Source organism: Rousettus aegyptiacus, unplaced genomic scaffold (assembly GCF_014176215.1).
Source record: "Rousettus aegyptiacus isolate mRouAeg1 unplaced genomic scaffold, mRouAeg1.p scaffold_m13_p_3, whole genome shotgun sequence".
NCBI lineage: Eukaryota > Metazoa > Chordata > Mammalia > Chiroptera > Pteropodidae > Rousettus > Rousettus aegyptiacus.
In genome coordinates this window covers 78,102,277-78,127,961 of record NW_023416306.1, presented here as the reverse complement: position 1 = coordinate 78,127,961, position 25,685 = coordinate 78,102,277, and the positions used below count along the sequence as shown (strand labels likewise).

The window sequence follows — 25,685 nt, the reverse complement described above, 5'->3', positions numbered from 1 at the left end:
AATAAGTGGCATGTTGGAAGGCAGTGAGCACCATAAGGCAAATAAGAGAGAGAATAGGGACACAGACTGTGAGAGGGTGTGCTACAGTTTTAAATAGAGGCATCAGGAAAAGACTGAGTTTGGAAGTTAAATTCGAGCCGACCACATGATATAAGCAATCTTGAGAAAACCTGAGGAAAAGTCTTCAAGCAAAGAGAGTAAGCAAGTACAGAAGGCCTGTGGCCACAGGGAGCCTGGTGTGTTGGACAGACCAGGGTGGAGGGACCAGAAGGTGACCTTTCCTCAAGTCATGTAGCTGGAAAGTGGCAGGTTCAGGATTCACACCAGCAGTGTACTTTGAGCCTACAACCATCATGCTACTCCAAGAGGAAGCAAAGGAACCTCTTAGGAGTAGCTCCAGTAATTAAGCCAAGACAAGGTGCAGTAGAGCAGGATGAGAGCAGAGAAGATGAAAAAGGCTGGGATTAGAGCCAGTGGACAGGATGTGGGTAGAGAGGAAGAGAAGTGTCAAGGTGGGTTTCTGTGTTGGGAACTGAGCCCTGGAAGTAAGGTGCGGATATTATCAACAGAGATGGAGAATTCCTGAGAAGAAGCATGGATTCCAGTTGTGAATATGTGAAATTTGGGTTGCCTAATGGTCAGTCTGTTGATTATAAAAAGAAAGTGTAATGTGTCATCTTAAAGCCCACTGGCTGGTTATAACATTCTTGACGCTACAAACTTTTAAAATAAATTTGGAATGTGACCTTACAAATTAATTTAACCCAACAAGAGGGCTCTCTTTTTCTTTACCGTCACTGGTGGACACTGTTCAACATTCCACAGTAGCACAAGGTCCCCAGACACTTGTCCCTTGAGGAGCAGCATCTCAGGAAAGGCTGTATTTTTCTTAAGCTTCCCTAGAGATTCTGATGTGCACACAGGTCTAGAAACCACTGTCATGAAGCTGAATGTCTTTGGTTTTGGTATGCACAGGCTGCTCTTCACAAAAATTAAAATGAAAAGGGAGCAAAGAGCATCACAGGATGAAGAAATAAAATCAATGCCGTCATGCAATTTTGGTGCCACTATTCATGTTGCTGTCCAAATGATGGTCCTGTTGTTCCCACTTATATAGGTTGTATGAGCGACATTTAATGGTCCACCACTGAAACTTCACGGCTTTGATGTGTCCACAAATACAACAAGAGTTGTTCACAAATATTAAGATAAAATACAAGACATTAATTCTATAAATTAAGTATCTCCTTAACTCTTAATTCAGTCTTGGAAAGTCTTAAGAGCTTTAAGGTGTGTGTGTATAGGGATTTATGAAAAATATAATAATTTAGTGATTGACATTGCTATATACATTTTTATTATTAAAGAATACAGATTATTGTATCACAATGCCTTTTGGGCAAATAAGTGTTTTAGAAAAGTTTATAGGTGTCTAATTTTCATATAAAAGAAAACTCCTGAAAGTAGAATATCCATATTCTATGCACCAAGATAAATATTTTGTGTTTCTATAAATTAAAATTGAGATGGAACATGAAACGGATCATGGAACACACACAGAGAAAACAAGATGGAGAAGAGGATTTAAAAATAGTTCAGCAAAGATTTCCAAATAATATTAAATACCAAGGATTTTCATTAAACCTAGAGCCATAAGGAAAAAAAGGTGCTAATGACAAAGAAACAGACATTTATCCAAAGACCCAAAAACTATCTCAAGAAGCTCTGCAACAAAGTATGTAATCAAAAGTTTAAAAACTCCAGATTGTTCCTGAGAAAAATTCAAGAAATAAACCAAAGTTATAATTCAATGGCCCTTTCTAAGATGGAGTCCCATGAAGTGCCTGTGACAAATCTAGTTTTTATGAGAGAAAGGATGAGGATCCTGGTCCTCTGAACCTAGCCTGGAAATATTTGCACTATGAATATTTTGCCTTCTCTGTGTTGCTGCAGTGCCTGTGGACAGTTAAATATTCTCTAATTGTTATAAGCAGGTATTAACACTTGGGAAAAAATAATTCTAAACCAATAGCTAAGATTATATCTTTGGTAATAGCTTTCAAAAATGTAGTTCTAGAACATATTTCTGAATATTTTAGTACCTTTAGTTCAAAAACAACCAAAAACAAAAACAAAAAAGTAAACTATTTTGAATAGACTCCTTGTAAAATTTGCTAACAGATCAATTTCTTTTCTAAATAGAAGAAATGGAACATAGTTTCTTTGATGACAGGGTGAGGACTGAATTCCAGAGGGTCTATGCACTGTATGTGTCCACCCTAAACATAGCATGCTTGTTTTCTATTTTTATTGTTGTGTGCTTCAGAAACTCTGGTTCTCAGACATTTTATTACAAGAACAATTGTTATGGGGAGGAGATGGACTGCAGTCAGAGCAGTGACTGAATTTCGGGTTCATAAAGATCACCTGGGGGCTTTATAAACAAGCCAAGGAACTGCATCTGTTGCCCCCCCCCGCCCCCCCGCTATTCCACCTTCAGATCCTGATTCATGGACTTAGCAAGTCAGTAATCCAGCAATTTTTACTCATTATCACTGACTCAGTTGCTCTTATGCAAACCAAGCAACTGTGTTTCTAAAACAGCCATTTTCCTCTGTCAGAAATGTCAAACCTTCAGCATCATGGCATAACAAAGGCAGTCAGCTCAATTGCTTTACATACAACTCACATTTTTTTTTAATTCTGCATAGAATGGGTACCAGTAGAACCATACTGCTATGCTTTTTTTCATTTGTTCATTTGTATAGATCTTCTATTTCTTTCACCTCTCTCTTTTTGCTGGAATTCCTGTCTTGACATAATCGAAAAGCTTCTCTTTCAGTCACCCATTTAATCCATGCATTCACTGAATCATTCCACATACTTTTTACTGCAGACTTCCAGGCACTACTACTCTATGTCTGAGGAACAAAAGGGACATGAACTGTTCTCATAGACCTCCCCATCAGTAAGTAGACAGATGTTAATTCAACTACTAAAAATGTTATGACTCTTATAAGTTTTGCATTTGTTCTTTAAATAGATATCAACACTTGTGGGTTGAGACCTTCTTTCAGGATTAAATGCATGGCTGCTGCAACATGTATTTTCTTTACTTGGAAAGAGTTGTGATTTCATCATTCTCTGCTTTGCTCTTCAAAACTGAGATCAGCAATAAGCATGGCATTGTACATTTATCATATGCAGCAACTTTTATTTGGAAATAGTGTTTCTTACAGAAAATTCTATAATGAAGAAGTGTTAAGATTTCTAAAAAAGAGAGAGAAGAGCTGCTTTTTGATGATTGTCATATACCGTGACCCTGCATCTCTTTTATGTAGGCCTTTGCCTATAAAGAATCCTTCCCGGTCTCCCTGGATGGCCTCCTGCAGTTCCTCAAACAGGGATGCCCAGCGTACATGTAGATGCAAGACTTTCAGAGCAAGTCCTGTCACTGCATCCAAAAGGGAAAAAATACAAATGGTCCAGGAAAGCTCATTTTCCTGCCCTTTAGTCAGCCACACAGCATTCAATGCCTTACATATGGACAAGGTGAATGGTCTTGATGAACAATAAAAATATAAATGTGCATAGAATGGCTGGGCCAGCAGCCTGCTTGAACATTTGAAAATGGCTCGAACAATAGCTTTCAGGCTTTTGATGCTTTTGATGCTGCCTGGTCCACACTCCACACTCCTATGGAATTGGGGGCTCCAAGAATTTTTTTAGACGTTTTCAAGACCATATATTTTAACTCATAATCTCTTATTGACTATGACACTGTGTTCTGTCCATATCTAATTTGATTAGTATATACATATAACATTCTTCCTGAGGAAACTATTTTGCTATTATGCTGAAATGCCAGGATGGACGTTCATCACATCTCATGATAACTAAGCACTTGGAAGGTGCCAGACACTAGGGAAAACACATGTACGTGTCGCCTCAAGAGAACAGAAGTCGTTCTAAGTAAGCGTCTTTGCATGTGAAATAGCAAATGCCTAAACTTATGACTGAGCAGACACACAAAATTGTATTCAGTGTGACCTATTAGGTTAAAAGTTCATCCTCTGAAATCCCAAGAGAAGAAGGCATGAAATGGCTGTATTCTCTTGGAGTCATCTGCTGTATCTTGCAGTATTTTCTTGTGTTGAAAAATATTAAAGTAAATCATGAAAAGCTCCAAGGATCCAGAAACTGTGACAAGAAGGGCATCCTTTATGAAAGCCCTAATGTAACTACTAATCAGGAGGGACTCGCAGGTGTGGATCTGTGACAAATATCACTTCTGAGCCTCTCCCAGGGCCCAGAAGCTGTCTGTTTAGAGCTGTCATCTCTGCCCATCAGTAAAACACAAACACTGAATTATCTTTGCTCCTGGAAAACAGATAAAGTGGCAGGGCCCAGCACCTCTGAGATCCTGGGCCAGAGACAGATAAGATCTAACCATTGTCTTTTTCAGGGCACCCACGGGAAATTTACATGAGCACACTTGGCCATTCTCGTCCCTATGTTCACCTAAATGCCCATGATATAGTTCTGTTTCTTTCTGAAGTTTTTTCATATGAAATATAATAGAGGACTCAGATGCACAGGTGCTCAGGTAAGGTTACAGGCCTCAGTAGTTCATGAGAACCTGACCTATTCAGAAATATCAGGAACTCACACCAGGTGGCTCAGAATGTGTGACGAACTTTTACAGTTTTGTGAAATTGGGCAAGTGAGTGTTTCTAGGTTTCTATTTCTTTATCCGTGTGACAAGAAAATTGGGCTAGATAAAAGATGACAGCCAGCTCTAATGATGTTTCTCTTTGGATAGTTGCATGGTGGGAGAAATTTTGAGGTGGCCATCTTGGAGCTAGACTTCTCAGAAATGCAATGTAGCATTTGGATTATTTTTGTAGATCCAGGAATGACTGATAGTGTTTTATTAGTTCATTCTTATTTATCATTATGAGCTCATCTTGACCAGGTATTTATCTGGTGATAGAATGTGACAAGTTAAGCCATCTAACAGTATCTTCCCAGTCTTCTCAGAACATGTGCACTCCTTTTCCATCCAAAAGAATACAGATTTTATTTCCAAAGAGGTGGTTTTATTGACTCATTTTCCAATAAGGTGGTGTTTAGACATTTCGGGCATCTATGAGAAAAAGAATTTTGCCTTCGTTTTCCTTGAGGTCAGTTTCTAGATCATGAGGAACAGATCCACCATCCCTAAAGGCATCCAATTTTTTGTGGTGAAGTCTATTTTCTCCTCCCCCCCTCCCCAGGAAATGGAAACAACCATAGCAGCTGTGTTTTGGACTTATATTTTCCTGAAAGTATAAAAAAAGATGTTTCTTTTTCCATCAAACCACCTGTTTTCCTATAAAATACTATTTATGTAGTTCAGAGGTATATTACAGAGTGTAGGAAGTGTTGCAAAGTGGATATAATTTGGCAAAGCAAGCAGAAACTAGGGTTCTGGGAGCCCTAGAACTCCTGGATCTTGATTCTTGGCATCCAGTCGACAACAACTTGAAAGCAGATGCCAAGAAATTAATTGTATGCAAACTAGCATTACTAAAAGTGAAAGTACACTTTTAGAAGGGAGAATGGGCTGCCAGGAGTGGTCAGCCTTGAACACAAAGTAAGCTCACTCTCAAAATGGAGAGCAAGCTGCCAAAAGTGGTCAGCTCCTTGCTTGGTACAAGTCCACCCTTAGATGGGAGAGCAGGCAGGCTCAAGGGAGAGCTACCCTATTGGTGGTGGGTTTGGGGATTTTACCTATTAGTCTAACTAAGGGGTGGAATGTCTACGGCCATGTTATCCTGAAGAAGCCCAATCCCATCTGATCTTGGATTCTAAGCAGGATCAGGCCTAGTTAGTTCTTGGATGGTCAACAACCTAGGAAGACCAGGTGCTGTAGGAATAAAAAAATAAAAAAAATAATAAGGGATTGTAAGATGGCAAGGTCCTTGCAATCTGTGAGGCCAGTCAAGGGTTGCCTTACCTAAAAAATAAAAATAAAAAAGTAACTAAGGTGGAATATTTACAATTTTGGGTGGTCACTTCATGGAAAGATGGTTTTGTTCCTCCTCTCAAAAAAAATTGAGGAGATGCCTCTTTTCTTACTATGTATGGGCTTCTTAGAACCGTCATGGCATCAGATGCATTTTGGGTACAGCCATAACTGCAGAGCTAATTTATTATAATGGTCATATAATGAAACAAAGGTGAATTCTAGATCACACTAGTTGTCCTTCTGCACCTACCTATATTGGGGACTTTTCCTATCCCCTTTATTTTCTGCTTTAGCAGGAAGTTTTAAACTGTAAAACTGTTTCACTGCGTCAAAGCTACCGTTTTCATTTTGGTGACTCTGAGGAGGGGTCCTGATGTAACTCCTACCTCAAATCGCCCTGAGAGACATGATCCTCAAAAATTTCTTTTTGGGAAGAAGAGGATGAAGATCTGTCTTCTGTAACTGCTTCCTGCTGCCAGAAGAACATAGGTCCTACCTGTTGAGGACCATGAAATTCTTTCCCTACCTGATCTAATGGGAGTAGAGTAATGTTAGAGCCACCTGTGTGGATAGGTTGGTATCCTCACATGAGCATAATCCTGGGCTATAATTGCTGGATCCTAGAAGAAACAAATTTTACTAGTAAATTGAAAAGGCAGGGATCAGAAATGAGCAGCTCGAGAATGAGGAGGAGTGGAAATTATAATGGAGAAAGAAGAGACCATACCCATGAGCCTCAAACCTGAAATGTTGGTAAATTTGTTCTTCTTGATAGTAATTGAATCTCTCTCAGGTGTTTTAGCCAATATGCATGCTTGAAAATCTCTGTTATCCTACTTTCTACTTTGGCGGAATTATTAATGTATGTGCAGTAGGTAGTGTTAAGAATTGCACATACACCACCTTCTGAAGCTGGAACATAATCCAGGGCTATTTGAGTGTCTAAAACAATATTAGCTAACGAATTTAGGACTTTTAGCTCATGGAGATCCCCTTCAGTCTCATTTGCCAACCTTTCTAGTTCTGCCTTAAGGTTGGAAAGAATGAACTCATGTTCAATATATCCTGCCCAAGGAACAATGGTAATGAAGACCTTGTTTCCCCATGTAAAAATATTGTTTGAAAGGCCCCTGTAAGCATAGGGGAGAGTGTCATTGTAGACTGTTGTGTTAGATGCCATATATCCTAGCAAGCACATCCCATATATAAGATATGGACTTGTTACCCCCGGGATGATGTGAAATTTGGCGTCGCCCCAGAGGCATATCGGGGGGTTGGGGTGGTGTGGTGTCCCTTGGTTCTTCCCTGCTGACGCAGCAAAGAATTACAGGTCAATGAGATTTATAAGAAGTAAAATTTATTGAATGTACATTTTAGGAGACAGACCACTCTAAGGAAGGCTGCAAGCCTGTGGAATTTGGGAGGTGAAAAGATAAGACAGAGTATACATCAAAGAGGAGCGAGTTTTTAGTGAAGAGAAGTGAGATCTGTTTATATTTGGGCTGTGATGGGAGGTCCTAGATGACTCGTATGTGACTGGTCATATGAATGACTGAAATTGACTGACATTCAGCTGCTATATAACACTTTGTGTACTGCACACATGTGCTTACTCAGAATTCGGTCTGTCATAATTAGATTCATGAACTTCCAGGCATAGTCGTGGCATATAATGAAGCTGAGGTTGTGGGCAGGTTTGTCTCTGTGGAATCATTTGTGGCTGTTTTAGCCAGAAGCTTTTATGGCCTTTGTGCTCTAGGATTTGGAGTAATTTATAACCCTAAAAGGGAGGTGTTTCTGGGAGGTCCTTAAGGAAGGTCTTCAAGGGAGGTTTCTATGGTTACAGAGCTGGGCCTTTGCTCCTATATTCCTGCCTAACAGACTGAGGCATGAGGAGACTAGAATTCCAGTGGCACTGGGACAGTTTCCTCCTTTGCAGGTAATAGTGGAACAGCTACATAAATACATGCTCTTGGGTGCACAGGTCATGTTTTGACTAGTTATACCCTTGCTAAAATGTTTTACCTTAGTGCAAGATGTCAAGTTTGCAGGCCACCAAGACCTGTAATACAGTCGTCTAAATTTGCATAGTATAGTAGTTTTTTTTAAAGCATTGGTTGAATATGATAGCGTCATTTATCAAGGGTTTATGCTTATTGATAGCCATGAAAAGCATGTAGTAACATTGTTAATTAAATTTATAAGGTTAAAAGAAGTAGTAACAAATCTTGGCTTAAGTGAGAAAGATAAGTCTGAATACTTAGAGTCATCATCAAATTTTGCTTCAGGATAGGTGAAAAATAGTGATGCACATTCCTCTTGTGGGTGTTTGCAACATACCCACAATTTTGAGTTCCACCAGCTGCTATGGCTTTAGTTATTCTGATTAGTAATTTTTTTTTCTCTCTATGGTTCCCCTTTGGGTTTTATAATTGTTTCCTCAGTGGCCTGAATTTGTGGGAAAGGGAATGTAATTAAGAAACAAAGGAAAAGCATTGCCATTATCTTGTTTGTTCCTTTTAAAGAAAAACCTGAGAACTTCAACTGGTTCGCAGATGTAAGAGTCTGTTCCACTCAGTCCTGGGTGAAATGTCCTGTTGGAGACCTGAATCAATAGGGACAGGCTTTATTCTAGACAGGTGTACCCAACTGTTGATTCCTTGGAGCTTAACGGACATTAGGGTACTTACATGATATGGCCCTTTCCATTTTGGAAGGAGCTGATCATTGGGGGGCCCTTCCTTCCTGGTTTTAAGATGTACCTGATACTATGGAGAAATTACTCTAGTCCTGTAGTTCTCCATAGGAGCAGGGAGGATTTTATTACCGTATTCCTGAAGAGCTATTTGCACCTGTCCTAGATTAACTATGTACTTCATTAGGTTATGAAATTCCAGATCTATAAGAAGGTCTAGGGTTTAAAAGGGTCTTCTATATAACATTTCAAGAGGGCTGAGCTTCATAGGAGTTTCGGAAATCCCCTTATCCTAAGGAGGGTTATGGGTAATAAAGCAGACCAAGATTCAGAGGTCTCTTGACAAAGCTTAGCTAGGATTTGTTTTAAAGTTCAATTAGTCCTTTCTACCTTTCCAGAGAACTGAGGTCTCCAAGCAGAATGGAGATAATGATGGATACCTAGAGCTTTAGCTACAGATTGAATAACCTTAGCTATCAAAGAGTGTCTGTTGTCCCACTATAAGGGATGAGGAAGCCCAAATCTGAGGATGATTTCCTTTAATAAGGCCTTGGCAACTCTACCCAGTGACTAAAGGTATCTATTAAAACTAATAAATATTTATATCCAGTGGAGGGCGGCATTTAAGTAAAGTCTAATTGCCAGTCTTTCCCCTTAAGTTCCCCACCTTTGTACTGGCTCTATTAAAGGGGCAGGGGGAGGTGTGTTTTTTCACCCAGACTGTTGTAAATATATAAGGAGCAGGCTTGGATGACTCTCTTAACTATACTAGGTAACCCTTTCCTTATAAAGAGTTGTTTTGCTAACATTATCATGTCATCCCTCCCTATATAGAAAGAGTCACTCAAGTTCTTAATAATCTTCCATTGACAAGACTGGGAAGGTTTTGGCCTATATACCACCAAGGTCCCTCTAATCCGCCACCTTGTTTAATTGCCCATGAGATTTCCTTGCTGGTATATGTTAGAGAAAACTAAAAAGGTCCCACGGCAGTAAGCAATGCCATCTCAGAATTTGTTAATAAAGCTCCCCTTTTTGTTTCTCATTTGGCCTTGGAGTTGCCCTGAGCAATGGAGGACATATCCCTCTGGTGTCCTCTACAATGGATTATTGCTACCTGCCTTGGTTTTTGTATAGCTAAAAGCTGTAAAATCTCAGGCCCATGTTTAATAGGGGTATCCTTCACAGTTGGGACCCTCCCCCCACTTTCTTTTCAGATGCCTGCATGGGCGCATGGAGGATAAGAAGGGCATACTTGGAATCAGTGTAGATAGTTATCGTTTTTTCTTATCCCAGTGTTAACACTCAAGTTAAGGCTATAATCTCAGCTTTCCAGGCTAATGTAGGTGGCAGTGGGGGTTGGGCTTCTATAGTTTCATATAAGTTGATGATGGCATATTCTGCTTTCCTTTGTCTATTTTGTACGAAGCTGCTGCCATCAGTAAATCATCCTCATCTGGACCTGTTAGAGGGATATCAGAGAGGTCAGCCCTACTTGAGTAGAAAAGATTGACTACCTTGGAGCAAGAGTGAGCTGGATCAGGAGAAGGTTCAGTTGACACTAATGAGTCTGGATTTAGAGTATCTCAGGGCTTTTAGGTTACTTCTGGGGCATCTAGGAGGAGGGCATGGTATTTAGTTAGCCTTGCCTCAGTAAACCAGAGATGCTCCTTCATTTCTAAAGTTCCTTGAACTTGCTGAGAGGCCAGGACCTCTAATGGTTGTTTTAAGGTTAACTTGGTAGCCTCCTCTACTAACAAAGCTGTTGCTGCTGCTGCTGCTGCTCACAGGCAAGGAGGTCATCCACAAGCAACGTTATCTAATTTTTTTGAAAAAAAATATCCAACTGGCTGGGAACATACCCCTAACCTCTGGGCTAAGACATCCATTACTATTCCCTGCTTCTCTGCCACATACAAAGAAAAGGGCTTAGTAAGATCTGGAAGACCCAAGACAGGAGCCTCAGTCAAGGCCCTTTTGATAGTCTCGTAAACTCTATCAAGACCTCTTGTCTAGTCAAGGGATTCTGAGTCTGGACCTTTGCTGGCTTCATAAAGTGGCTTTGCTAGTAATCTGAAGCTAAGGATCTATATTCTACAGAAGCCAGCCATTCAAAAAAAGGTTCGAAGATGTTTTTTCTGTCTTGGATATGGCTGAGTTCAAGATGGCCCTCTTTCTGTCAGTCAATAACTGCTGGCTGCCAGGGGTTAGTATGTACCCTAAACAATTAACCCATTGCTGTGATATTTGGGTATTTTTCTGAAAAATCTTGTATCCTCGATCTCCAAGAAAATTGAGAACTTTATTGATATTAAAATTGGAAATGCCCTCAGAGGGGCTGCGTATTGGACTATCATCCATATATTGAAGAATAGCCCCTTTGTCTAATCGTATGTCTCTCAGATCTCTTTTCAGGACTCTGGCAAACAAGTGGGGACTGTCCCAGAAACCCCGTAGGAGTGTTGTCCAAGTGTTCTATTGATATCTTTAAGTTTTTGGGTCAAGCCATTCAAAGGCAAACAATATTGGGTATCTGCAGGGAAAAAAAAAAAACATGTTTTATTTAGATCTAGAAGAGTAAGCCATTGTGTATCTCCCGAAGATGAGTAAGGATGGTATAGGGGTTGGCTACAGTAGGATGAAGAGGGACTACAGTCTCATTTATTAGCTTCAGGTCCTAGACTAGCCTGTGTTCCCCAGAGGTATTTATTGCTGGAAGAATAAGGGTACTGCAAGGTGACTGGCAAGGTACCAAGAGTCCATGCTCTAACAATTTGTTAATAATAGGCCTCAGGCCCTCCAGCGCTTCCTTCCAAATTGGGTACTGTCTCCTCTGAGGGTAGGCAACTCTCAGCTTTAATTATATAACCACTGGTTGAGCAATTGTTGCCCTCACAGGAACTCCCTGGTCCCAGACTGTGAGTACAACTGCCTCAAGGCCCTGAGCAGAAATTTTATTATCTAGTAGGGCGGTGTTTCTGTTGAGAATAGAGGGATGTCTCAGGATCTCAAAGTGGTTCCTAAGTCTTTTAAAAGATCTCTACCTAATAAGGAAATGAGGCACTGAGGGATTCTTAAAAGGAGTGAAAAAACAGTCTGTCCTCTGGGCTAAGTCAAAGGCCAAAGTCAAAGACTGGAAGTTTTAAATAAAATGGGCAAGATCCTCTGAAAAGCATCCAAATTTTCCCTTGCATTGTTTTAGGTCAATAATAGAGAAAAGGACATGGATGCATATAGTGCCTTCTGTCCCACTGCCCTATATCCCTAAAGGGTAACATTTTTGGAGCAGGTAGGAGGTATGAGGCCTCACTCCAAGTAACCCTCCCTAGGCTAGGTTCTTCTTCTTCAGGCAGGCCAGGGTATAAAGGAGAGTAGCAAGAAGGGTCAGTATACCCAAAGCTTGAACTTGATCGCAGGTTGGAGTCCCTGGAGAAGCAGACTCCACTGTTGAGCCCACTGGTGTTTGGATCCCCTCCTGAGGGACAGAAGGGCTGCCGAGGAGAGGGTCATCTAAGATGTCAGGGGAAGCTCCTACAACAGAGGTCTGTAAAGGGTTTTTACAAAGGGCCAGGGTTTTGTAAGCATTATGAAGGCCTGTACGTAGGGAAACTCAAGGCATTTGCCTTCCCTCTGGAAAATAGGTCTAGCTATAAGGTATTATAATTGGTACTGCCATTTTCTGGGCAAGTTTCTCTATTCCCTAATTTATATTGAGGATGTAAGTTTTTACAATAAAAAATAAGCCTCTTTTTCCTAAGTTCATCTAATTTAAAAATATTCCAATTCTTCAGTATGTACCCAAGCAGTGGCTCCAGATAGTAGATGGGACATTTCCCATATTCACAAATAGGCACCTAAAATGAAAGATGACAAACCTTAGGTTCTTTCAGGGTGTCCCCCAAAGAGTTTTAACCAAGATCTCTCCTAGCGGAGCCTCAGGGCATCCTTCCTCACCCCACCGACTTGCTACCAGATGTCTGTGGCGAACTGGCCCTTGGGTTGACCCAAGGACATGTGCCTGACAGCCTAGATTGTAACCTATCTTTTTAATTTCTCCTAGAAATGGTACTAAGTAGGTTGCTGCCATCCTCGGGGGGTGCTAAGGGTAGTCCAAGGGCAACGTCCTGAAATAATTTGAGGATGGAGCAAGAGGATCATTTTGAAAATGACCTTTCCTGTTAGTCCTTCTAATGATGGAATAAGCCCCTTTCGGCGTTTAAGCTTTCAACAAGGTCAGTGTAGTAATGCCTGATTAGGCAATCCCCAGAAAAAAAAGTCACAGATTGAGAAGTCAGGTCCTGTAGGCAGAAGCCAGGAAACAGGAGAAAGCATACAAGTGCATAGGGCATGGCAACAGAGAGAGAGATTGGTGTGAGTATATAAAAAGGCAGGGAGCCAGCCTCTTGACTAGAGAAATGAAAAGGGTCATGCTTACCATAAAGATCCAGGTCACGGCACCAGAAAGATGTTACTGGTTCTGGGAAGTTCTGAAACTCCTGGACCTCAGTTCTTGGCATCTGGTTGACAAAGAATTGAAGATAGATGCCAGTAAGTTAATTTTATGCAAGCTAGTTTTATTAAAAGTGAGAATACACTTTTAGAAGGGAGAATAGGCCACCAGGAGCAGTCAGCCTTGAAGACAGAGTAAGTTCACTCTTAAAAGGGAGAGCAAGCTGCCAAAATTGATCAGCCCCAAAGACTTGTGCCAAGATGGGAGAGCGGGCAGACTCAAGGGAGAGCTGCCCCATTAGTGGTCGGTTTGGGGATTTTACCCATTAATCTAACTCAAGGAGGGGGGTGGAATATTCATGATTTGGGGTGGTCACTTTGTGGAAATTAGAGTTTTGTGTTGTTGTTGTTGTTGTTTTTTCCAAAATTGAGGAGAAGCCTCTTTTCTTACCATGTTTGGACTCTCAGAACTGTCATAGCATTAGATGCATAATGGGTACAGCCTTAAACGTAGTGCTAATTTATTACAGTGATCGTATAATGAAGTAAAGGCAAATTTTAGGTCACACCAGCTGTCCTTCTGCACCTACCTATGCTGGGGACTTTCCCTAGCCCCTTCATTTTCTGCGTTAGCAGGAAGTTTTAAACTACCGAACTGCTTCACTATGTCAAAGCTATAGTTCAAGGCTGTTTTTCATTTTGGTGACTATGAGGAGGGGTCCTGATGTAACTCTTACCTCAGAGGATGTCTTATATGGTGAGTCAGAGTTATAATTTTTCTATACTGCTTACCAAACCAAACCATCAGGTTAACTTTGAGCAGGTTCACTTCCCTGAGCAAGTAGTGGACCAGGAGCCACCTGTCAACCAGGGAGTTAGATGAACATGTTCTCATGTGGTCTCATTCAATGATACTTCGAAAATCCTGGTTAAATTTGTCTGCTATTACAATTAATTTCTTTAGATCTAATTTGTGCTTCAAACTACAGTGAATGGCAGCTAAGTACTTTTTAATCATGCTATCCACTTAAATCCTCTGTTCTGTCTCCTTATGCTTGAAAGCAAAGATTATGTCATATTTCAAAGGTCCCTTCCCACAAATAGTTTTGAAGTCTATGAAAAGAATATATTGTAGAATATTATGAAAACATAATGTGTCTTTGTTGAGGCCTTTTAAATATTTCTAGAAAGGGCGATCGTTTAAATACTTTTTTTCAAGAAAAGTTGTTTTGAGATTCTTTTTAACCTTTCCTTTTTTTCTACTTGAAAAAGATTTCTATTATTACATTTTAACCATGCAAAATCATAAATCTATCATGCTGACCAGTAACCTATATGAACTATGCAGGCATATCATTTTTCTTTGTGCCATAAGCCATGAGAATAAATGACACAATGGCATTATAATTGATGAACTCCTAAGCCTAACACAGTCTCCTATGTGGCTTCTATTACTCTCATTTCATTTGATAGAAGAAAACCTGAGGGTGAATGGAAGTAGATAATTACAAAAAAATAGCAGCAGGCCCATTTAAGTAATTTTCCAGGAAAATGTTGAAATATAAAATGTCTAGTGAAAACATAATTAAAAGTGGAGGGGGGGGCAGATCTATGGACTTCAAGACACCATAGGAACACTCAGAACCCCCTTGAGTGAGCAGAAAGAGGAAGATGATCTATTAACTTTTTTTTTCCTAAATGAATATGAAACTGAATTAGTCATGCTGACTTACAGTTTGTTCCTGTTCTTATGACATTTTGCATACTTTGTGATGTTTTTCCTTAGGTTTCCAGCCAGAGTTCTTGGCATGGCCCTTCGGATCTCTGGGTGTATTTGATGAGGTAGAAGTCTGTAAGCACTGGTGTGGCTGTGAGATTTCTCCCATGCAGGACAGGGATAGGGACCAGCAGGGCTCCTCAGTGGGTTCCTTGTAGCACTGTTTGGACTGTTGAACTTTGTCATGTAGTAGCTATTTAAAATAATGAAAATGAGTTCCACGTGACTGTTTCCTACTCCTGAAATTTGGAAAGTTTATATATAGACTGATCGTTTTACCAAATTCATGTCACAGAGTAAGTCATGTGACTTGGCGACATAAATGTAGTTGAGTTAGGACAACATGAAGTCAGCATTTTAGCCACCATGAGCATTTTGTACTATGGGAGCTTTGAACCTTCATGGTGGGAGATGATTTGGGAGAAGGCAAAAGAAGGCAAGATGTCGTTTTTTGTTTTTGTGTATGTTTCTGTTATGAATATTGTGAAGTATTTTTTTAATCTCTTTTTAAAATATAAGTAATCACTGTAACAGACATACATCAGAATTTTCTGGCAGACATTTGTATAGCTGTGGTTACTGCCAGGAATTTTATTAGATACTCCAAAGCACTGTGTTTTTTTAGTGCTGAACACTGAATGAGTTACTGATACACTAACAGCCAATTTTTGTCAAACATACTTATTTTTATTATTTCACATGGCCACATGGGCTGCTTGTTTTCAGCTGTACATCCTGCACAAATCTTTGATAATCAGGTGAAAAGATGCTCAAGCAGATGAAGAATATTTTTTTTGAAGATAAATATATACACAATTAAAGTCCGGCTTTATTCTCTGGTAATGAAAAAGAAAAACATTTTTAAGAGCTGAAAAGTTCTATTTATAACTTTGAATTTTATAACACAGAATTTTAAAAAATTGGCTCCCTGACAATGTCGACTACTTTCAGGGTTAATACAAATTTCCATAAAGGAAATCCCTACTATTTATGTTTTAAGAATCCCACTTTGATTCCAATCTCAAAGAGATCTGATAGCTATAAAAATAAAACTCTTAATTCACATAAAAGATGCTTTATATTTTTGTATTTATTTTTAATTATTTCAACCTAGTCACAGTCTTTTTTTCCCTTCCCAACCCCATTTATGCCTATAAGACACAGCATGGACGTCAGTGCAGCACAATGGCTCCCACTTGGCCAGGGTCAAAAGCTCAAATGAAGAAAACTCCCATCCTGTGTTTTTCAAGTACAGGGCCAGCACAGATCAGCTTCAGGCCATAATCGACCATGCAGACCACTGTCAACAAGAGCTAGCTCTCCACTGCAGGAAGTCAAGGCTTTCATCTCGTCATGGTGAGTAATCAGAGCAATCTGCCATTGTGGTCTGTAGTTACTGCAGGTCGTAGTGGCCTGCACAGATGCCGGAGAATCTGTGCACAATGAGTCAAAATCTGGAAATTACAGAAATGTTTTTTCTTGGAGCAAAGAGCAAGGTCAATACATATTGCTGTTTGCTCAAAGCTCCAAATGATCTCAAGTCTCTTCTCAGACTCAGCTGGGCAGTAAAAGCCTCCTTTCAAGGCCCTCAGACTCTCGGTACTCATTCACAATGAAGGGCAGCTGCACCTTAATTCTGTTTTATCTTAGAAGGGATTGCTAATGGCATCATGGTGTAGTTATTCGCAGGTGATTATGCCGGGATTTTTTTTTCACAGGCTTAATGCAGTTTGTGTCCTGGGTGATTACTAACTAGAGAACAATGTTGATATCATGTAGCTCTTTCACATAACGTAACTGCTAATAGTTCATTATTTATATCTACCCTGAAACATTCTGTTTTTAGTCTACCCTGAAACATTCTGTTTTTAGTTTTGTATTTTGTTCCTTTGAAATATCTCATTTTGTCAGATTGAGCAACCCCACTGTCTCATGAAACTCCTTGGTTTCCTGGAGGCTAATCTACCCCTTCTCTGATCAGGCATCTGGGGAATACAGTGAGCAGAAGGAGGTATACAGGGTCCTCTGAGTTCAAGTTCCAAGCTTGTCACTCAGCAGCTGTGCAACTTGGAAAATTTCTTCATCTTTTTTGAGTTTTCAGAGCTAATTTCACTAGGACTTAATTGCACATCTATAAATCACATGAAGTAAATGCTACTTAATTGCAAGTCTCCAGTTTATTGAATTTATAGTTAATGCTCAAGGGTTTAGTATTTACTGTTAGTTCATAGCTGCCAAATAGATCACCAAACTGAAGTTGTCTGTTCCCAGGACAATGAGAAAGCTGCCTCCCGAAGTGTAAGTCAGTGCTATGGAACAGTGCAGGTGGGGTTCTGACTAACAAAGTCAGAATACATAACACCCAGTGAGTCAGGGAGCAAACTCACACATACTAGCATATGGTCCATTCCAGAATCCAGATACCACATGGAGGTGTCAGTGTCCACCTATTGATTTGCAAGAGATTACTTGTTGTCACCCCTTTGATATAAATATATAAAACAGCAACAAAAGCAACAACAAAAAATGAGTATTTAGTTGAGGTTAGGGGAAAATACAGAAAAAGACTTTTAAACTTGTTAGATACTTGCTAAAGAAACGAAATGGACTTCATTGTCTATACATGCTCAAGTTACTTGCATTTTTTATGTGCTGCTACCAGAGAATTTTCAGCAGAAACAGACAAATTCAACAGAGAACTATATATTTCCGGAAGCTCTTAATTAGGAAGAAATGAGGAGGGTAATACACCATAAAATTTTTGCACTAATTTGCCTATATACCTTAAAATTGTACCAATTTTCTCTGCATTATCAATAGACAAAAATGAATGTGCAGGGGATCGATGCTACTCCTGTGTGGAAGGAGTGAAAACAAATAATGCCTTCACCCAAAGCCCTCATTAGACTGTTGCAATGTGAGAACAGTACAAGGTGACTGCAGTGTGGGAAGCAAATAGCTTAAGAATTGTATAAGTTACATTGGAGAATGTCAGTCAAAATTTAGTTATATCCCAAGAATTTTCTGCTGTTTAAATTCTCAGAAGTTGTCAGGAAACTGAGATTGTGTTAATCAAGAGAAGAGATACAGCAAGGCTGGGGCCTCAGTGCAGCAGCTCTTGTGTCACTTTGGTGTTTCAAGAGGGCTGGGGCAGAACACTTGGACCTAAGATCTTGTCAGGGTCCAGGAACATTTTTCCTCCAGCATCCTTAAGGTTTTTACATTACAGATAGTTTCAGGAGATATGATTATGGGTGGCTAATGAGGAAGTTCTGTGACAGTCAGTGTTGGTCCTAATAAACTATTAGGTCGCCATCCTAGGAATGCTAAGTCTTTGGGGAATGTAGTTGTGGCTAGAGAGAAGGACAGTGAACTAGGGGCTAAAATGACTGAGGAAGCAGAGCCCCTGCACCCTGGTCATTAATGCCTCTTCTGTTCCTTTCCATTCCAACCTCTAATTTTTCTTCATGTTATACTTAGTTAGTTTTTATGCAGATTCTTTAGGTTACTCAAAGAAATCTTGAATGGAACCAAATGCATTTTTATTTTATAGGGAAAATGAAAAGTTCTGATATAAACACAAAATTGTGCATCTATCTGTGTGTGATGATTTCTTTGCTCTTTGATCTATGAAAGAATAATTATGTTTTTAAAATAGTATTTTGAAAAATATCTATTAAATATATGAGCTAAAAGGATCTTCTATGCCCTAGAAATAAGTTTTAAACACGTTACAAAAACAAGACTGCTGACATTGATTTCTTGGCATGTATCTTATACACTGGACCTGAGGTGGGTGGTAATGGATGCAGTGGAGGTGTTTTCAAGCTGAGAGACTGTCAGCAGAAGAAGTCTCATCAAACTGGGAGCCATAATGAGCAGTGGACTTGTAAGTTATGGAGAGGCTAAGCTATGTTTCAGGTTCTTGCGGGCGGTCCGATGGGGACAACCTACGGTTTTGAAATAGCACACTGAATGGGACAGGCATCTTCGCAGAACCAGCTGATTTGATGTCACTTTTATTTCTTCTCCTTCTCTCACTCCCTGCTTCCTAGGGACTGTTTCCTCTCCATCCTCCTGCATGCTCTGCCTTTTGTAAACATCCTGGGGTGTGCTAAAACTGGAAAGGGGCCTCAGCAGAGGCTTTAGCACAATCATGCGGTCCTGTAGAGCTGAGGCAGCCTCTGTCACTGAATTGTGGGCTGTGCTGAGGAGGGGTTGAGGAGCGGGTTGTGCTGAAGAACTGAGCTGTAGTTACCTCAGAACTGTTCTGAGCCTGAGAATCACTTCATGTAGCGAGAAGTCTTGTCAGTGCCACTGCTTTTGTTTCCAAATACAGAGTTAACCCATTCAGTATAAAAAAGCAGCACATGTCTTCCAGATACTTCTGAGAAATGATAGGAAGTACCAGTGTATTTAGCTAATGAATAAAGTGAAAGAAATCCATATTTCTATAATAACTAAATTATTTCAATGATATATTAGGATCTCAAACAAATTTCAGATTCAGTGTTTAAATTACTCTGGTTTTTATTTTGATGCCAATTTTTAAATGTAATTTCCAAATAAATTATGTAATTGGATCCTCAAGAAAAATATGTAAATATTATGCCTGAATGAGCTAAGTGCTACTTGTTCATTTTCTAATAAGAGAAAAAAAATATGGTGATAATGCAAATCTTGATACTAACATATATTTAAACAGCTGGAAGTCCTCTTCAAAATTATCCTATTCAGAGTTAAAATATTCTCTCTTCCAAAATAACCTGTTTTAATAGAGGGGAGTAAGGGAACTCTATTAGGAATGCAGGTAGTGGGAGCCATAGTAGGTGTTATCTTTCTCATACTTGTTTTTCAGATGGAACCCCAGTGAGCTGGTGGGTTGGAAGAACCAATGAAACACACACTTACTGGGGAAGTTCTCTGCCTGATGCTCAAAAGTGTACTTGTGGATTAGAGGGGAACTGCATTGATTCTCAATATTACTGCAACTGTGATGCTGCCCGGAATGAATGGTGATTTCCATATAATTTCCCTGTGCAAACTGTAATTTTTTTCTTGCTTAAGCTGTTTACCTTAGGCAGACACGAGGCAAGACAGTACAATAAAGAGAATGAAGTACTCCCTAGCAAGTGAAAAGTATAAACTTTGAAGTGTATGATGTAATTAATCTGAAGCCTAAAATATTAAGGTAGCTATCTCTGTTTACCTGTGAATAAATAATCGTGCCATTTTATTTTTCTAATAAGATGAAATAAGAATACTAGATTAGTGTTTTACTAATTAGTGGAATATTAGGCTTCTTAAAATTAAGTTTAACCCAATTAACAAGGCTAATCCAGGACTGTTAGCTGACCTCCCTAATTTTAGTTGTGTTTTTAAATGGCCACCTAGGGGAAATCAGACAAGGGCTTGAATACATGAAAGGGAACATATACCTGCCCATAGAGCTGGAGGTCTCAAAAGGCTACAAACTCAAAGAAAAGGGTGAGGACAGTTTTTCCAGTTAGCACTCCAGGTAGAAAAAATAACTCCTTGAAAACTCATATCTGTAAATATGCCCTCACACAGATTTAGAGTTCATATTTACATGACCTGGTTGGTCCTTGAATTAAGTTAACATGGCCACAGGTTAGAGACACCAATCACTCATCATTGAATTACATGAAATTTTTACTGAAGACTGCCTTCCCTCTCTGTGCAGGCCTCACAGGATTCCCACAGATAAAATGCCAGCAAACATAAGCTCACAATCCAGTGTTATACACAACACTGGAGGAGAGAAGTGAAGCCAGAAGAAACCATAAAGATAGATTGTATGTCTAAAAATCTCATATAATGCATACCCTAAAAACATAAGATAAAGTAAATATGTAATCTGTTTGAAAAGTAAACATTGGCATTGAAACATGGGAAAGCGATAAGATACTACTAACAAAGATGATTGTGATTTCGAACAAATGAATGTTTAGAAAAATGAAAATGCCATTGAAATGTAAAACTTGTTGGATCAGATAATAGACACAAGTGATCAGAAAATTGGCTAAATAGAAAATACATGTAAATATAGCAAAGAGAGAAACAAAATGGTAACTAAGAAAGCAACGACATAAAGGAGTGGTGTGAAGAAGACTGAACATATATATGCTTAAGTTTCAAAAGAGAAGATTGAAGATAATTAAGAAGAGGCAATATTCATATAACTGAGAAATTTCCAGATTTGAGAAAATACTGGAATAACAATCAGGATAAACAAAAGTAAATCCATATCTATAAATGTCATGGTGAAATCAAAGAACACTAAAGAGAATATAAAAGGGAGCAGAGATCAAAGGAAGACTCTTAAAAAGAAAGACGATTAGACAGCCAGCTGATCTCCTCTTAACAGCACAGACCACAGCCCCCAAGATGGAACACTCCCCTCGGTGCAAAAGTGCAGCAACTGTCAAATTCCAAGTGTTCACTGCTTTCAAAAATGAGATAAAATGAAGATCTTGACAGACACTGAAGAAATTTACCACCAGCAGATTCCATAAGAAGTGTCTTAAAAAAAATTTTAAGAATGGTTTTCAGGATAAAAGTGATCTTATAAAGAAGGTCTTAGATGCAAGAAGAAATATTAAGGAAAGAAATTTATAAACTCAGAGGTTAAAAAATAAAAAATAAACACTAGACAGCAATAACATATAACTATATATGGAATTGAAACACAAGAAAGCAATCAGATCCTATTAACAAAGGTGATTGTGATTTATAAAGGAATAAAAAAAAGTTTAAAAATGAAAATATCATTGAAATTTAAATTTGTTTTAGAAGTATTTATAAACATTAAATGGCTTAAAGTGTAAACAGTAAAAGTTTAAGTGTAACCTCAAAAAAATAGAAACAGAGCATATAGTATTCAAATCAGTGGAAGGAAGGAGGAAAAAATGGGATTTTAAAAATTTATTTAATCCAAAAAGAGATAGGAAAAGAGATTTTTAAAAAGGGGAAGCAATAAGTATAAAAGAAGATAAAAATGTGCAAGTAGTCATTCACAATAAATGTGAGGAAAATATCCATTTAAATCCATATATGTCATATTGAATTAAAAACCAATAATCTTGTTTGCACACCTAGAAATATTGAAAGTAAAATGCTAAAAAATAATTTCACCATGCAAATATATATAAAAGTAAATTTTAAATGTCTTAATATGGACAAAGTTACTCTCACTATATAATGATACTTTTATATTTTACCAGGAAAAAAACTAACAATCCTAGACTTTTATGCTTCTAATAAAAACGACTAAAAATGTATATAGAAAAAAATTGACAGAACTGAAAGAAGAAATTTACAAATCAACCATGATGGAAAAATTTTTTAAATATAGATCTGTTAGTAATGGGTAATTCAAGCAGACAAAAATTAATAAGAATATAGAATATTTTAAATGACATTGACAACTTGATTTTTTAGGCATATAAAATTATAGAATACATAATTTTCTCAAGCACAATGGCACATTTTTGCAAAATAATTTCCCTATTGTTCCAAAAAGCAAAATGAAAAGTTTTATAGTAGTTGTTATTATATAGTTTCTCTGATTACAATGCATTTAGGTTAGAAATGAACAACAGGAATGTAAATATATATATATATATATATATATATATATAGAGAGAGAGAGAGAGAGAGAGAGAGAGAGAGAGAAATTCAAAACCACACACAAAAGAATGAAAACAAAGGAATAAAGATTATGCTATTCTTATAAAATAAAGTTATCTATAAAGAAAACTAATAGCTAAGACAATTCTGAAGAAGGAAATAAGATGGGGAGACCAGACTTATCAGACATGATGAATGTTAGGATGCTGCAGTAATTAATACAGCCTTGGTTTGCCAAAAGGATGAGCAAAAGAATAGTGAAATGCACTAGAGAGTCCAGGAGTTTTCAAAATATGAAATTCTAGATGATGATAATTATGTTCTCACCATAATTTTTTTACTGAACAATTATAAAATGTCAAAGTTGACCCAATACTTCTCCCTTGTAGTTTTCTCAACAACTCAAAGTAGTCAAAACTGTTATACCTTAAAAATATCTACTGAGAAAGATGAACAGAAAGAATAATTTCTAGAGCATTAGGAACTAAAACAAAAAGGAGGCGAATTTGGAAGTCCTCTTATTGAATGTTTAAAACTTATGAAAAATTATCATATCTAGATATCCAATGTTTACAAATTTGGGGGGAAAATAGAGAAGCCAGAAGAAAAACTGGGATATCACTGTAAATTAGGTACTTTTGAATGAACCTGGTGACAATGGCAATTAATAATATCTTATATAAAGTATGGGCAGTTGGGAATGGCTAGTACTAATAAAGAACTTTTAAATAGGAATTCTTTAAAATTCCCTCAGATTCAGGAAAGTACTTTGCAAAAAGCAAAATGAAAAAGACTCAATTATTATATCTGCCTTAATAAACATGACATGCTTTATAATTTTCCTTTAGTTTTCAGGTCTCTGTATGCACTATCAGTGTTAAAAAAAAAGATATTAAAGTGTAGATTTTCACTGCATTTAAACCGTAGCTTTTAAACTGTTCTTTAAAATTCAAGAATCCTCAATTTACTAATACACTTAATGTTTTTCCTCTAGGATATTGTATCAAAATAGCAATCACAATAAGTAAAATACTTATATGTAATGTTTACCAGTACATTAATTTTATGCATTATCCTCACATTTGTAACAAAATTAATTTCCAAGCTGTCTTGCCATAATTCAGTGGCACCTTCTGGATGGTGACCACCATTCCCAACAAATACAGGTGTTATGTCTTTGGGATGATCTGCTTGTGTACGTCCATCAGCAGGAATCACAGAGGCTTAACCAGATGAAGTCATGTTGTTTTATTTAGTCTGATTTTTGGAAGCAACCTGATTCAAAAAAACTGTTTCTTAATTTTCAGGATAAGTAATTCACATTTTTCATACCTTACCATATGCACTGCCAGTCACTTTGTTAAATTTTTTAAAAATAAAAATCTTAATAATTTAAAATTTTCTACCTTAAAAGAAGATTTTAATGCCTAAACAGAATTGTGATGGTTAACTATGAAGTTATGCAGATTTTTTGCAGCAAAGTTATTAGGTTGAACCATACAAAATTGCTGACTTTTTGGCCTGCAGAAGTGGCAAATTCAAATATTTCAATTTGTATATACAGGAGTAGTGTCTTTTGTAATTGTTAGGAATTAAAACTGACTAGGTTCTACACAGGTACAGGGCATCAGAACAATAAATTAGACAAACTATTATTTGTCCATAAATCAAAAATACATATGTAATTGAGTATACAATAAAAAAATATTAACAGCTAATAAGATATAGAAAAATCTCCTTTGTCCAAAGAGGATGTTGAGGTACAGCCAGATAACCATCCAGGTCCTCAGGCTCCTAGTCTAGTCTTTGTTATATTACTCTCCCAAAATATTCATTTACATGATGTTATTATTATTGTTATTCTTTATAATATCCACTAGGTTTCCTAGGGGTATTGATGGTGGTTTTTATGTCCACATCCCCAACACATGGGTGGGGACTGGCAACTGGAAGATGGGCAATAAACATTAGTCAAATGAACGGATTGTGACAATCTTTGGCCAAGCACTTCCCCATACATTATCCCACTTATTAGTTTTAAGAATGCATTGTATCATACCTTCATCTTGGTTTTCAATCAATATTATGCTTTGTCTTTGTTTTTAAATTCATGGTATCGACAAGTAAGGAAATGCTTGAAAATCACAATAGAAATTTCTGAAACTTAAGTAAAAAACAAAAATCTGAGAATTGAATACCTAACTCCTGTTAGTCAGGTGGATTTTTCTGAAGGAAGATTGCTCTTGCATGTACGAGTTTTGCATTTAAGTATTACACAGTGGCTAAAATTGAAAGGGTGGTGAGCTGTTTAGTCATGTTGAAAATGTAATCTCAAGTCTGTACCCATAACCAGATTTTGGACCTACCGGCTTTCTTCTCTGTAGTCATATAGAAGCTTCTGGTCTTTGGACGACCTCATTAAATACATTACTATGACTGTTAAGTGTTCAGATGAGCCTATTACTTAGGTATTCACAAATTTACATTAATACCTCTTGAACTGCAATAAAAGACAATTACTTCTCTGTACATAATTCAGAGGAAGATGAAGATAGTTGTATTTGTTTTCTAGGACCAGCGACACAGTAGTCCTTTCCAGTAAGGAGCACCTGCCAGTCACTCGGGTTGTGATGACAGACACAGGCCAATCACATTCGGAAGCAGCCTATACACTGGGGCCTCTGCTCTGCCGGGGGGACAGTAAGTAGTGTCAAGAGGAAGTATATTGAGCCCTGATAATACATGTCAATGTTTCATGAGAAATTTAGCGGCATGGGTTCGCAGGAACTCTGTCTCTCCTGATAATCCATATTTCATGAGGGATGTACTAACTTATAAGTGTATACTATAATTGTAATTGAGGAAAATTATATTACCTCTGGATTATGTGTCTCTTCTATAGTATTTAATTAGACTACTGCTGTGAAGACTCATGGAGTCATCTGAAATATGTCGCTTGGTCAGCAACTATTTAATATTGATCTACTAAGTATAAGGCACTTTGCTGAATGCTAAGATGTCTAAAATTGATAAGATAATGATAAAATTAGAAGACAGGACCTATAAGATAAACCTGTTTATTAATGCCTTCTGGCAGTTCTGCG

General features: G+C 38.0%; 1 protein-coding gene and 1 pseudogene across 1 annotated transcript in view; both read left to right on the top strand.

Moving 5' to 3' along the window:
• The window catches only part of LOC107518834 (contactin-associated protein-like 3), a 192,690-nt gene that overhangs the window by 133,414 nt on the left and 33,591 nt on the right, over window positions 1-25,685 (top strand). Inside the window, exons 13-15 of the mRNA XM_036218262.1 lie at window positions 16,090-16,287; window positions 19,790-19,946; window positions 25,154-25,281. Coding sequence (XP_036074155.1) covers window positions 16,090-16,287; window positions 19,790-19,946; window positions 25,154-25,281 — 483 coding nt within the window. The remainder of the gene's footprint in view (window positions 1-16,089; window positions 16,288-19,789; window positions 19,947-25,153; window positions 25,282-25,685) is intronic.
• Window positions 5,799-5,917, top strand: LOC118600852 (annotated as a pseudogene).